Genomic DNA, 16107 nt, shown 5'->3' on the forward strand with positions numbered 1-16107 from the left:
ACAAACAAACATTATATCGGTCATTTCATATAACATTATTTTCAATTTAAAAAAACGGGGACTTATGTTTTGACCTCTGTGCGTGCTTAGAAATGCCTAAACCAATATTACAATCAAACTCCACACATACATCATACATGATATTATACATATGCACGTCAATTTGTTTCACGATCTGATTCAAGATGGCGGAATGGCGGCCTTTTTTGTGCTAAAAATCATCAAAATCAAGCATTTCTCGGCTGTTTACAGATGGATTTTGTTCAAACTTGGTATATACATTAGACATTACGGGACCTTGACGCACATAATTTTGTTTTTCAGATGAGATTTAAAATGGTCGACTGGTAGCCATTTTGTTTTAATGAATGTGGTTCTCATGCCATATGTCTGACTTGCTTTCACTGATTTTGTTCAAATTTTAAATATTCATTATACATCATGTCATAGATAGACAGATATATTGGTTTGACGATCCTATTCAAAATAGCCAAATGGTGGCCATTTTTTTGCTAAAAAATCATCAAATATCAAGCGTTTCTGGCATTTATGGATGGAATTCGTTCAAACTTGGTACTTATATTAGACATTACCCGGTACAAGTTTCTGATGCACATCATTTATTTTTCAGATCGGATTCAAATTGGCTGTCTGGCGGACATTTTGTTTTAATGAATGGGCTTCTAGACCCATATCTCTGACTTGTTTTGACTGATTATATTCAAATTTGTAATATTCATTATACATCATTTCATAGATATACGGATATATTGGATTGATGATCCTTTTCAAAGTGGCCAAATGGTGGCTATCTCTTAAATGCTTTGACTGATTATATTCAAATTTTATATATTCGTTATACATCATGTTATATACATGTATATATATATATATATATATATACATGTATATATTATATATCTGCTCTATTTTTATAGAAGAACCTTCCCAAATGAAAACAAATTCTAAAATTTAAAAAAAAAATATAAGGGGTAGTCACTAAACCATGTACTTTCACACTCAAGCAAGAGAATAGACATGTTGGTGAACTAGCCTTGCACTGTGAGTGTTTTATTGTTTACACTCCAGTTTTTTTCACAAATAAAAAAATTAAAAAAAAAAAGAACTGCAGACCACACTTCTTTATATTTTTTAGTGGGCAAGCCATGTTTCCACATACAAAAATACACATAATATATTTCTATTTAATTTATTTTATTTAAAAAAAAAAATTTAGAAGCATAACAATACAACGACTAGATTTGGTGTCACAGTTTGCTCCCAATTCATACTGGAATATTGCCAGCAATAATTAATAAAGCTTGTTCAGAAAACCATTTATTCTCGATATCATATTCAATGGCTAGTTCTCAGGATCTACAACAGTAAATAAATAAACAGAATTCATTTTGATGCTTAGACGACACTGCCATATCGCACAGATATTCAACACCACCATATCGAATTTGGATTTGGACCATACCATTTCAAACTGCAGGGTGTCTAAACAATGACTCAACAAACAATAAACACATCTTCCACCCACCACACAAATTTTAGCCACAATTGAACAACCAAGAAAGCAACAAATATCAGGCTGCATCTTGAAAACAACATGATACCGCATTACAACCAGTCATTACAAAGATGAAATCCTCCACCCCTCCCAGTACACCCTACAGCATTAATGGTTCCTATACTCATTTGCATCTATGTACAACAAGCTTAGCCAATAGATGCACCTGACTCATCAAACTTTTGACCAACCACTCATTCTAAATATTGTTGAGTGAGGGCGCTATTTACTAATGAGAGGAATCTTTTAAACGAATTAAACAGATATACATGTATTCAAAATGGCTGATTTTGAATGCTGTTCCAGAGCAATATCTCTCAATGGACATGTACTTGTTTGACGATCAGATACAAATGTCAATCATTTTAATGTTAAAAAATCATATTCCTGACATGGTTATATTCCAGTTATATTACTATAAACAAAACTATATATCTTAAATGTGATAACTAACGGGGACTGTGCCATGCATGGCTTGTTATTTTTTGTTTTTGTTTAGAAAACTACCAATTCCATTCATTCCCCATGTGTACAAACCCATCACATCTGATGAGTTTGCTGTAATCATCTGCTGTACCAGTCATGAAAAAAAACATGCAGAAAAACTGAAGAAAAACTTAGAAGACATGGAAGTAACACCGGTCACTCTTGATCTAAAAAATGCACAGAAGGCAAGAACATTGATTCTACTGTTGTCATCGCATACACAGGAAAGCAAAGGTAACAATTTGTGTGGGAATGTTCTCTCCTAGAGTTGGTTCGGGCAGTTTGAAAAAAATATTCGTGACAATTATTAATAATATTACATGTTACATTTCCTGAAGGCACAATAACATTACTACATGTAGTTGGCACATGTCTTTTCAAACATCATACATATGGAATAAATATACTTTTAGGATTTAGATTTCCATAGAAAAAAAGGAATCCGGAGTGTGTACATTTCTTTCTTCTTTTGTTTGTGCCATGCAACAGTTCTAGACATTGAATGTCACTGTCATGTTCACTTCCCTAACTTTTTGTATAAGATAAGATAATATAAGATAACTTTATTGACATTATTCTTTCTATAGAAGATGAACATAGTCAAGTGAAATAAAAAAAAAAAGTAAAAAGGATAATCAAAAAATTAAAATAACAGATTAATTAAAAGGCAATTAAAAGGTAGTGCAGAATCAGGTGTTTTATTAATACACACCTGTTTGCATTATAAACACACCAAGCTTAATGTGGCAGTTTGTCATAATGTAAAGAAATTTATCGGGATGATCCATTGAAATAAAATGCAATAATTGCAAGTGTGCCACAGTAAACCATGTTTTGGACTACTTGGTGCTTTGTGACCACCACCCTTTAATTCTGATAACCACCATCCTCTAAACCATGATAACCACCATCCTTTAAACCATGGTAACCACCATCCTATAAATCATGCTAACCAACATACTTTAAAACCATGATAACCACCAACTTTATATCATGATAACCGCCATCCTTTAAACCATGATAACCACCATCTTTAAAACCATGATAACCACCATCCTTTAAACTATGATAACCACCATCCTTTAAACTATGATAACCACCATCCTTTAAACCAAGATAACTACCATCTTTAAAACCATGATAACCACCATCCTTTAAACTATGATAACCACCATCCTTTAAACTATGATAACCACCATCCTTTAAACCATGATAACCACCATCTTTAAATCATGCTAACCAACATACTTTAAAACCATGATAACCACCATCTTTAAAACCATGATAACCACCATCTTTAAAACCATGATAACCACCATCCTTTAAACTATGATAACCACCATCCTTTAAACTATGATAACCACCATCCTTTAAACCATGATAACTACCATCTTTAAAACCATGATAACCACCATCCTTTAAACTATGATAACCACCATCCTTTAAACTATGATAACCACCATCCTTTAAACCATGATAACCACCATCTTTAAATCATGCTAACCAACATACTTTAAAACCATGATAACCACCAACTTTATATCATGATAACCGCCATCCTTCAAACCATGATAACCACCATCCTTTAAACCATGATAACCACCATCCTTTAAACCATGATAACCACCATCTTTAAAACCATGATAAACACCATCTTTAAAACCATGATAACCACCATCTTTAAAACCATGATAACCAACATACTTTAAACCATGATAACCACCATCTTTAAAACCATGATAACCACCATCTTTAAAACCATGATAACCGCCATCCTTTAAACCATGATAACCACCATCCTTTAAACCATGATAACCACCATCTTTAAAACCATGATAAACACCATCTTTAAAACCATGATAACCACCATCCTTTAAACCATGATAACCACCATCTTTAAAACCATGATAACCGCCATCCTTTAAACCATGATAACCACCATCCTTTAAACCATGATAACCACCATCTTTAAAACCATGATAAACACCATCTTTAAAACCATGATAACCGCCATCCTTTAAACCATGATAACCACCATCCTTTAAACCATGATAACCACCATTTTTAAAACCATGATAAACACCATCTTTAAAACCATGATAACCACCATCCTTTAAACCATGATAACCACCATCCTTTAAACCATGATAACCACCATCCTTTAAACCATGATAACCACCATCTTTAAAACCATGATAAACACCATCTTTAAAACCATGATAACCACCATCCTTTAAACCATGATAACCACCATCTTTAAAACCATGATAACCGCCATCCTTTAAACCATGATAACCACCATCCTTTAAACCATGATAACCACCATCTTTAAAACCATGATAAACACCATCTTTAAAACCATGATAACCACCATCCTTTAAACCATGATAAACACCATCTTTAAAACCATGATAACCGCCATCCTTTAAACCATGATAACCACCATCCTTTAAACCATGATAACCACCATCTTTAAAACCATGATAAACACCATCTTTAAAACCATGATAACCACCATCCTTTAAACCATGATAACCACCATCCTTTAAACCATGATAACCACCATCTTTAAAACCATGATAACCGCCATCCTTTAAACCATGATAACCACCATCCTTTAAACCATGATAACCACCATCTTTAAACCATGATAACCACCATCTTTAAAACCATGATAAACACCATCTTTTAAACCATGATAACCACCATCCTATAAATCATGCTAACCAACATACTTTAAAATCATGATAACCACCATCTTTAAAACCATGATATCCGCCATCCTTTAAACCATGATAACCGCCATCCTTTAAACCATGATAAACACTGTTCTCTAAACCATGATAACCACCATCTTTAAAACCATGATAACCACCGTTCTCTAAACCATGATAACCACCATCTTTAAAACCATGATAACCGCCATCCTTTAAACCATGATAACCACCATTCTTTAAACCATGATAACCACACCATCTTTAAAACCATGATAAAACACTATCTTTAAAACCATGATAACCACCGTTCTCTAAACCATGATAACCACCATCTTTAAAACCATGATAACCGCCATCCTTTAAACCATGATAACCGCCATCTTTAAAACCATGATAACCACCACCCTTTAACCATGATAACCACCACCCTTTAATCATGATAACCACTGCCTTTTAAATCATGATAACCACCGTCCTATAAACCATGATGACCATCATCTTTAAAACCATGATAACCACCATCCTTTATCCATGATAACCGCTGCCTTTTAAATCATGATAACCACCGTCCTATAAACCATGATAACCACCATACTTTAAACCAGGATAACCACGTCCTTCAACCATGATAACCATTGCCTTTTAAATCATGATAACCACCGTCCCTTATACCATGATAACCACCGTCCCTTATACCATGATAACCACCAACTTTATACACCATGATAACCACCGTCCTCTAAACCATGATAACCACCATCCACTTAAACCACTACTCTTTTAAACCTTCATAACCTCTGTCCTCTAAACCATGATAACACACATATTTTGCTATTGTCCATGAGAATTCATAATTTTCCCATTCAATCTGAAACCTTGCAAAACCAAAATTAATTAAATAATTAATCTCTCTTTGTTTTATTGCATGATCTAAAGAGTTGATTGATATAGTTAGTGAAGCAGCTGAGGAAGAGAAACCAATCTTTAATATCGGTCTGGACAGCTGGTTCTCAATCTTTGGTGAAAAGAACTGGAAGGACCAGGAATTGAGAGAACAGCTAATGAATGCTCTGGCACGATTGAACCAGACACCAGACACCACTCTGGACAGAAATCATTCCAACTTTTACGGCTTGGTTAAAGGAATTAAAAAATATACTCATCAGCCAATATTCTATCTAACTGGACTATGGGAGTTGGAATACATTGGAGAAAATACATCAAGATATACTGATATTAACGCAGCTTTTAAGGTAGGTTGCCTTAACAACTTCAGTTTAGTTGGTACAAGTATTTGTAAATAATAAAGTGTTCAACAGTATTTTGTTAAAATAAGTAATATCCATGAGTACAATACAAGACAATATCAGAATTTTTGTACTATTTACAGAAGGACTAGGGTAAAAGCTATGCGTTTATCTTGTGCTGGAGTAAACATTTGGAACAGTATTGATAATAATCTGAAAAATTGTAAATGTTTTCACACATTTAAGCAAATGTACAAAAAGCATTTGTTAGAACAATATCTTGAAATGTGATTTTTCTTTTATGATGTTGTTAAATTAAGCATGTTATTTTTAATTAATATTTTGAATTGCCCATTAAGGCAATTGTCAATTTAGTTAGTGTAAACAGAGAACATCATCAATAAGCAGTGCTTCGTGGTGTCCCCTTTTTCTAGTAACCATATTTATTTATATATATTTTTTTTTATATTTTGTGCATAATGTATTAACTGCAGATGGATACAAGGAAATAGAATTATTGTTATTGTCATTGTCATAAATAATATGCATTTCAAAAAAACTGACTTATGCTGAAAATAAATCTTAAAAAGGTTATTTGTACTGACTTCACATATGAATTTTTGTCTTAAAGCATGGTGAACCATTATTTAAATATTGAGGAAATTAATTGTGCTAATTGTTAGTGAAATGAATCTGGAGTAAAACCCTTTGAGTGACAGATATTTTTCCCATCAAAAATCGAGTGCAAATATTTTTCACATTTTGTAAAGTTCTGACTAAATCAGATTCAGATAATGCTTTTAGTTTTTTAGCTCCGCTGTCGACTTTGTCGAGCGGAGCTTATCATATGAGTGATTGTCCGTCGTCGTCCGTGTCAATGTTTTACTTTTTCAACTTCTTCTTGAAAACTACAAGCCTGAATGCTTTGATACTTGGTGTATATGTACCTTGGGTAGACCTCTCTCAGATTTATTCATTTCATGATGATATCTTCAATTCTCTAATTTTGGTGAATATTTTTGTAATTTTTGGTAAAAAGTGATATTTTCAACTTCTTGTTAAAAATCGCAAGTCCAATTGCTTTGATATTACATAGGTACTACATGTGGACCTCTCTCAGATTTGTTCATTTCATGATGATATATTTAATTCTCTAATTTTGATGAATATTTTTGTAATTATTGGTAAAAAGTCATATTTTCGACTTCTTGTTGAAAACTGCAAGTCCAATTGCTTTGATATATTATACATATAGGTACTACATGTGGACCTCTATCAGATTTGTTCATTTTCTAATGATATCTTCTGTTCTTTAATTGCCATGTGCATTGCTAACAGTGGAGCTATCTCAGCCGACAGGCTGCTTGTTATTAAAAAGTTTGTCAAATTTGTATCATGTGGATCGAAAGGAGCAGGCTATACAAACTAATTTTATAATGGTGGCAAAAGTTGACAATTGCCTCAAGGGTTAATAAATTCATTACCACCATATTGGACACAATAAAAAAAGACACCAGATTCTGGATTCTGGTCTAGCCCATTTAGACAAAAACATTTTTGAATGAAAACAATTTTAAATTATGGGTATACATGCACAGAAAATGATGTAAATAATTGCTTCTATACAGTCTCAACAACAAATTGAACAGACCTTTTCTGGTTTTCTGAAAAGAAAGAACCAATTCTCTCTCTTCATGATTGTTCATATGTTTTTATGTATTTTAAAATAAAATGTTTTCTTAAGTCAGAAATGCTACAAATAAGTTTTTAAAATGAGTTCAAAAAAATATTTCGAGAAATCCAGTAACAACTGACGACGTAAAAAAAAGGTAATGACATCATGTGACTAAATATTGATAATATGGTATATGTTATAGAAAGAACCAGAGATGCTTGGTGGAGAGCCGTATGAAGGGAATATAGATACACCACCTGCTGGATCACAAGTAAGACATATCAGTTAAATTTCTAATATAATAATAATAATATGAGGTTATTACAAAGATACCTCAAAGTATGCACGAAGACAGTACAGCAGCAGTATTGCGCGTCGGTCGATGCAACAGCGTACTGTCTGAGTGCATACTTTGAGGTATCTTCGTAATAACCTTATTCTTATACATCTTTTCCTACCAAGGATACATCATGGGAATGCCGAAATCAGCGAACTTCTTTGTATGGAGTCCGGTCAAACCCTTGTGGCAGCCATGTTTGTTTTTTATTATTAGAAGACGCTTACGCGCGTAATCATTCCATATTTGGAATTAGCATTTCCTAATATGGTAGGATGAAAATACCCCGTAAAATACCGCAAAATTACGGCACGCTGCACGTATGGCGTTTTTTTTTTTATCACAATACAACTAAATATGTTAAAATAATAAAATGTCTAATACATATGCTATCGACATAAAAATTAAAATTAAAAATGTAGATATCACAAAAAACAAAGTTTGCTTGAATGCAGTTAAAAATAATTAGCAGTTTGCATATTTCATTCTGTGTACTGTTGTTGTCTAATAAATGTCTTAATTATTCACTGGGTTGCTGATAAGTAAAATCCGCGAAATTAAATCTACAAAATGTATGTGAATATGTAAAATAACAATAAAACTCATTGTTTCCTAGGCCAATTCATGAAATTAAAACACAGTGTGAACATCCTCAAATCAACAAAATAGTGAAAATATGTGGGGTTGGGGTCTAGCATTCTCGGGCACACCGAACCCCGTCCCCGGTACCGTGGCAGCAATTCGGCTTTTGCTCTGGGGATGGCACAGGCAAGATAAGACACCATTTCCTGCATTGGTCTTAACTACGTGTAGGTGGTAGTCTATTACTGGAGAGCATTATCCCGGACTGGTACACACTTTTCATCACTTTCTGTTTACTCAGAAACCCACCACCTATAGTAATTTTGACTAACCGGAGTCTATGGTGGGTAATTGAACGTAGTGAATTTAGGCAGAGGGTTTTTGCAGTATTTGAAAGGCTGCACTGGACTTCCTTGATTTTGTTTTCTGCACTTCACTGAATTTTTATTGCTCTATTTTTATAGAAAAAGTGTCCAGCTATCATCTTTATTTACTTCAACCATGGTGCGAATGAAGTGCTGAGTGCCACTGACTTTGTGACTACTGGTGTGACTGGGTCATTTGATACAACTACCTGCACTCTACACATGACCAGTACGACAGCCATTTATGAATTCCAGATCAACGCATCATCTGATGTAATGCTAGGACATTATATCAACAAAGTTACAAAAAGAAAGGTGAGAATTCATGTGAATACAATAGAATATGTCTGCATACAATATTATGACAGCATCCTACACCCTCCTCGTGACTTTCGTTGCATATGGAACTTGTTTTCACGAGTAATGCGGTTTATCCTGTGGTCGTACCTTCACGAGAAAAGCGAGCTTCTGCTATGTTTTGAAAAATGGTACTCCTGAAAGGACTACTTTGTTTGCTCTCAGGGACGAATCAAAATAAACTGCAGTACATATGTAATAAAATATTGTAAAAATAGAATGGAATATTCTAATAGTAGAGTATTCTAAGAAAAGAATAAAAGATAATACTGTAAAAATTCTAAAATCTCAACCACTTTCAAATAATTAGTTTTGAAAGTCAGTTGAGATTTTAGAATACAAAGTCATGTAGAAATCTTAAACACATAGAATTTGTGATTATGAGAGCATTAGTTAGCATACATGGTAAGCAAAATTACCATCAAAACACAATTACATATCCTCGGGGGCGGAGCTACGTCACAGACGTTCCACGTTGCTAAGACGCGCACCACTGTACCATGCATTTCTATGGGCTCTTTGCGCACTGCTGTGGAACGCCAGTCGAGCCCTTGAAAATTCGAGAAAACAACACAAACTCAACTTTCAAGTAATCCCGAACAATCAAATTTATATATGTTACACACGTAGGGCTAATCTTGTTACACTGTTCAGAGGAGTCTCAACAATCACCCCCAAAGTACCGTTTTCTGTGAGTTTTGAGCCTTTGTTTTCACCGCCGCCGGTTGCCAGGCGGTGAAAATGCCCGGATGTCCGCCCCCGAGGATACAGTAATTTATAAATAGATTAAGAATATTACTGAGAAAGCACTGTAGAAAAATTTGCAGATTTATTGCATCATGAAAGATGTTAACTCTTTCAGTACTTGTTTTACCTTTTATGAAGTGCTGATCACCTCTTTAACTTTATGCAGAGAAATCAACAACCTTTAAGGTAGAAGCCTAGTCATAATTTTTGACAAAATTGGTCATAAATCGCATGACAATGTTCATTAGTTTATTATGTACAATCATGAAGCTAATGGTATAATGAAATAATAATGAAATAGCATTATTTTTCGTGTTACAGTTATGCTTTTTGAGAAACGTGTCCCAAAATTCCTTAAAAATTGCTATTTTTAGAACAATTCCATAGAACATAATGTTAAAGAAAAATTGCATTTTTTGACACTTTTTAAAACCCAGATTTTTTTAATAATTCAGAACAACAAAAGGTACTCCATCATTAAGAATATATGATTTTTTTCAGCCTATGTCACCAGGCTAGATTTTGAGATATTGCATAATATCTCTGCCATAGGAACCTGTGGTAAAAGTGTTTAATATAATAGTGTCAAAATGGCGACTTTTCACTAAAATACAACCATTAATTTCTCGAAAAAAAGGCTGGTGACCCCCAACTTTTTTTAGGTCCATATCCTTACATGTATATTACCTTAGTACATTTTATTGCAAAATGAATAAATTCTGGGTTTTTAAATTTATGAGTAGGCTTCTACCTTAATTATAACAAAATTTATTTTCGGATTGTCAATATTTGGAAGATGTTTGGTACTGTTGGTAGTACTATGCGATATTCTGGTATTAGGTATAAGGACAGCATGGTAGGTCGAATCACAGAGGTTTTCAGCATTTCAAAATAAAATAGACCTGAAGTTTACATATATTTTATAGGAATAATTTATAATAAAAAAATGGAATCTAATCATGGCTGAATAATAATAATGCTGTTTAGATCATTGAAAAAGTGTGTATGTTTACGGTAGTAGGTGATCAATTGCGTGATGTTTAGAAGGAATATATAAAACCATTATAAGTAATTTAAGAAAATTGTCATTAGAATATCTGCTGCAATGAATGAAATAACTCACATGCCTTATATATCCTGGATAAGGATTTCTCAGCTCATGCTAGAATCTTCTAAAACTTTTCATGTTAATAAGAACTAATGTGAACTGTCCACCATACTTTCAAAATCGTGCAGCCATATTAGATTGAAATTAAACTGATATAGGATATTTTACCATTTCTGCAGGTCTAGGCGATCTGAATTTGTTGTGGCATATACATGTACTATGCAATAGAACTTTAGCAGTTACCAGACTTTTTTCAGAAAAACAGCAAAAAAAGCTTTTATTTTATTTTACAACCTTCTTCTTCAGAACCACTCAACACATTGATCTGAAATTTTCATTTTAGCATTTATAATTTGTTTAGCTGCAATCTTGAATTTTTTTAAAACAAGAACTGATGCCACAGTTAGCATTGGTAATGTGGATTGACAAAGTGCAAAGTAGTTGTTCTGTTAATCCAAAGCAATGGACATAATGGCTGCATAGCAAACAAGAGTCTGGCATGCATCTCAGACTAATTCTAATAAAAAATGCTTCACATTAAATATTGGTTTTTAATAGATCAATTTTGATTGGCAAACAGAAAATTCTGCATGTGAATTGGTAACTTAACCTTTTCTACACCAGACTTCCTTGCCCAAATGTTTTTGCACATTTTAGTCCCTGTTCGGACGCAGTCCGAAAACGGGGACTTATGTTTTGACCTCTGTGTGTCTGTGCATACGTGCGTGTGTGTGTGTGCGCATGTGTGCGTGCATGCATCTGTGCGTGCGTCCGGACCTGTATCTTAGAAATGCCTGGACCAATCACAATCAAACTTCACACATACATGATATTATACACATCCACGTCAATTTGTTTCACGATCTGATTTAAGATGGCCGAATGGCGGCCATTTTTGTGCTAAAAATCATCAAAATCAAGCATTTCTCGGCTGTTTACAGAGGGATTTAGTTCAAACTTGGTATGTACATAAGATATTATAGGACCTTGATGCACATCATTTTGTTTTACGATCTGATTCAAGATGGCCGAATGGCGGCCATTTTTGTGCTAAAAAATCCTAAAAATCAACCATTTCCCGGCTGTTTACAGATGGATTTTGTTCAAACTTGGTATATACATTAGACATTATGAGACCTTGATAAGATTCAAAATGGCTGACTGGCGGCCATTTTGTTTTAATGATTGGGCTTCTAGAGCCATATCTCTTAAATGCTTTGACTTATTATATTTAAATTTTATATATTCGTTATACATCATGTTATATATATACATATATTCTATATGGACAAGTACTTGTTTGACGATCACATACAAATGTTAATCATTTTAATGTTAAACAATCATCATAATCATATTCCTGACATGGTTATATTCCAGCTATATTACTATAAACAAAACTATATATCTTAAATTTGATAACTAACTGGAACTGTGCCATGCATGGCTTGTTTTTTATATTCTTCAATATTTCTGGAAATGAACCCTAATTTTGGAGCCGACAGACACAATTTGAGTCAATTTTCAGTTTTTACTAAAAAAATTTGGCATTTTTTGTCCGAATCTTCTGAAGGAAAGTGCAGACTATAAACTTGGGAATTGGTGGTGAAAAGGTTAATAGCACCTCAATCATTACTGAAACTCAATCACAAATCATAACTGAATCCACAGAATTGCTCAGTGATGTTCACCTATTGGCAAAAAAAACTTGTATCCAATTATGCATTAATTAATAGTCCACATATTAATTGGCTTGTCAAAGGCTTTAAACAAAATGTTGCCACAATATAATTTTGAAGTAATGAACTTCTTTCAAATTGACAATAAACTTCTAATCAATTGAATATTTTCTGATTTCAGTACAAAGTAATGGCATCTTATTGTTCTGATGGTTTGAGTGGTTTGTATGAATATGCCAATACTATGATTGGTATAACGCAAAGTGGTGATGGAGTTGGTACAGTCGTGACGTATGAAGGTGTATTTCCAGCTACGGTCAGCAATGGACAACTAGTCTATCACATGTCTATGCCTGCGGAGTATGGTGGCAGTTCAACTATAGCAGGTAAGAATCCTAAAGATAAGCAATTATAATTGTTACCACAAAAAATTAGTATTTTTTAGTAATTGTTTCGTTAATTTTATACCAAATGGGCATAATTTCCTATTAGATACAGGTGGAAATGTGCAAAATATGTAAGTGTGTTTTTCTGAAAGGTGAAAAGAACTTTCTTTCGGTATTCAAAGAGTTTAATTAAGAATGTACTGTAAAAAAACGGTCACTGGTAGCATAGTGGTTGTCGCATCAGACTCGTGATAGGTAGACCCAAGTTCAAATCCTACCTCATGCTGAACATCACCTACCCTGGGTGAGTGTGCCACAGACTCAATGGGAAGGCCAATTCCACTGGCCGAGATTCATTCACTAACGAATGATGCTTGTCTTCGACCGAGCCTGGTTGACGCCAGAATAGTGCATTAAACTGCCTTTTGAAAGGAAGATGGCCACACGGCTCTGTCATGTATATGAATATGACTTCTGTGGCAAAAATGCACTATGTGTCATCACTAGCACGTGCAATTTGCACATACAAAAAAAAAGTCAGGAGAGACAACAGTGACATTCAATGTCCAGAACTGTCGCCTGGCACAAAAAAAAAAAAAACATAAAAAAAAAAGAATGTACTGTATGTGTGAATTATTTGTGTAGTTGATATGGTAATTGAGACAAAAAAATATGGCCTCCAATGTGCATGTACTGTTAAAAATTTTATTTTTAGCTCTGCTGTTGACTCTATTACTGATTGTCTGTCCGCATCAACTTTTAAATTTTTTGGCTTTTTCTTGAAAACCGCTTGATTGCTTTTATACATGGTGTACAATGTTCTTCCTAAAAATGGCCACCAATATATTACAGTAGCTGTTACAAATTGTTATATTTGATGAATTTATTAATTTGATGTAGCAATTATGTGGTAAGAAATATGGTTATAATTAACTATTAATTTTTTATGAATATTATAAAACTGATTGTGATTCGCTATATTTAAAATTATCATATCTGAAACGATCAACCAATTATGTGCACCGTTCTCATAGCTATGGTAAACGAGTATGCAGATGGTATTCGTCTTGAAGGATATATGTTTTTGAAAAAACAGTTGCTGCCAAGGATTTCGTTCAGAGCTGTCCAGCGTGTTCACAGATTGAATAGAATTATAAAGAAAGGAAATCAAAAGTCGGAAGCTCCACAGAGTGTTCTCAAATTGGTTGATAATTTTTTTAGTTGTCGACAAAAACGAGATCACAAAGCAGTGATGAAATGTAAGTATATACATCTAGCAATGAGAATACAGTTGTTGTTATTTTTTATTTAAACATTATTTTTATTTCGTTTCAATAATATAAAATATTACATTACATAGTCGTATAAGGAAGGAAAATTTAAATTAAGAGAAAGAAAATAAGAAAAAAATTTGATCTGGTATAACATCTAAATTTGCCCAATTAGCTAATAGTTCCCATTTCTGATAATGGAAGAGTACAGTTGTGGTGGTGAGCAGTTTGTTGATATATGTGACCATTTTCATTTTCGCAGTATTTTGGCAGAAACAACAAAGGTGTAACACTAACCTTTCAAACCAACACACACTGACCATAAACAAATCTATCTTTTGCTTAATAATGTACATATATACAAGTGTTTGAACACGCTTTACTAGTCCCTGTTCGGACACAGTCTGGAAACAGGGACTTATTGATTGGCCTCTGTGCATTTGTACATCTGGATCTATATCTTTAATAGTCATACCTGGCCTGACTTCACATATACATCATACATAATATTATACATATGCACATCAATATGTTTCTGATCTGATTCAAGATGGCCAAATGGCAGCCGTTTTTGTGCTGAAAAATGATCAAAGTCAAGCATTTCTGCCATTGTGTTTTAATTAATGCTGTTTCAGAGTAATATCTCCCTACTTGTTTGATGAACAGGTACAAGATGACTGATTGTCAATCATTGTAATGTTAAAAAATCATCATAATCAAGCATCAGGTTCTGGATCCAAATCTGTGTCATGTTTATGTCCGAACTATTATTACTATAAACAAAACTATATATCTTAAATTTGATAACTAATCGGGACTGTACCATGCATGACTTGTTTAGTATAGATATTGTGACATTTTACTGAACCATATATAGGAAGATAATTCTCCTGCTTTTGTATCCCTATTCAGTGTTATCAGAAGTTAATTATCTGTTTTTTATCTCCTTATTCAGTGTTATCAGAAGATAATTATCCTTCTTTTTATCTCCTTATTCAGTGTTATCAGCAGATAATTATCATTCTTTTATCTCCTTATTCAGTGTTATCAGAAGATAATTATCCTTCTTTTATTTCCTTACTCAGTGTTATCAGAAGATAATTATCTTTCTTTTATCTCCTTATTCAGTGTTATCAGAAGATATTATCTTTCTTTTATCTTCTTATTCAGTGTTATCAGAAGATAATTATCTTTCTTTTATCTTCTTATTCAGTGTTATCAGAAGATAATTATCTTTCTTTTATCTCCTTATTCAGTGTTATCAGAAGATAATTGTCTTTCTTTTATCTTCTTATTCAGTGTTATCAGAAGATAATTATCTTTCTTTTATCTCCTTATTCAGTGTTATCAGAAGATAATTATCTTTCTTTTATCTTTTTATTCAGTGTTATCAGAAGATAATTATCCTTCTTTTATCTCCTTATTCAGTGTTATCAGAAGATAATTATTTTTCTTTTATCTCCTTATTCAGTGTTATCAGAAGATAATTATCTTTCTTTCATCTCCTTATTCAGTGTTATCAGAAGATAATTATCTTTCTTTTATCTCCTTATTCAGTGTTATCAGAAGATATT

General features: G+C 33.3%; 1 protein-coding gene across 1 annotated transcript in view; it reads left to right on the forward strand.

Annotated features, from left to right (window-relative positions):
- Window positions 1–16107, forward strand: part of LOC100371929 (uncharacterized) — a 39386-nt gene that overhangs the window by 17726 nt on the left and 5553 nt on the right. The window contains exons 13-18 of the mRNA XM_085508248.1: window positions 2076–2296; window positions 5716–6032; window positions 7904–7972; window positions 9085–9300; window positions 13058–13262; window positions 14297–14521. Coding sequence (XP_085364374.1) covers window positions 2076–2296; window positions 5716–6032; window positions 7904–7972; window positions 9085–9300; window positions 13058–13262; window positions 14297–14521 — 1253 coding nt within the window. The remainder of the gene's footprint in view (window positions 1–2075; window positions 2297–5715; window positions 6033–7903; window positions 7973–9084; window positions 9301–13057; window positions 13263–14296; window positions 14522–16107) is intronic.

Source organism: Saccoglossus kowalevskii, chromosome 14, assembly GCF_978046115.1.
Source record: "Saccoglossus kowalevskii chromosome 14, keSacKowa6.1, whole genome shotgun sequence".
NCBI lineage: Eukaryota > Metazoa > Hemichordata > Enteropneusta > Harrimaniidae > Saccoglossus > Saccoglossus kowalevskii.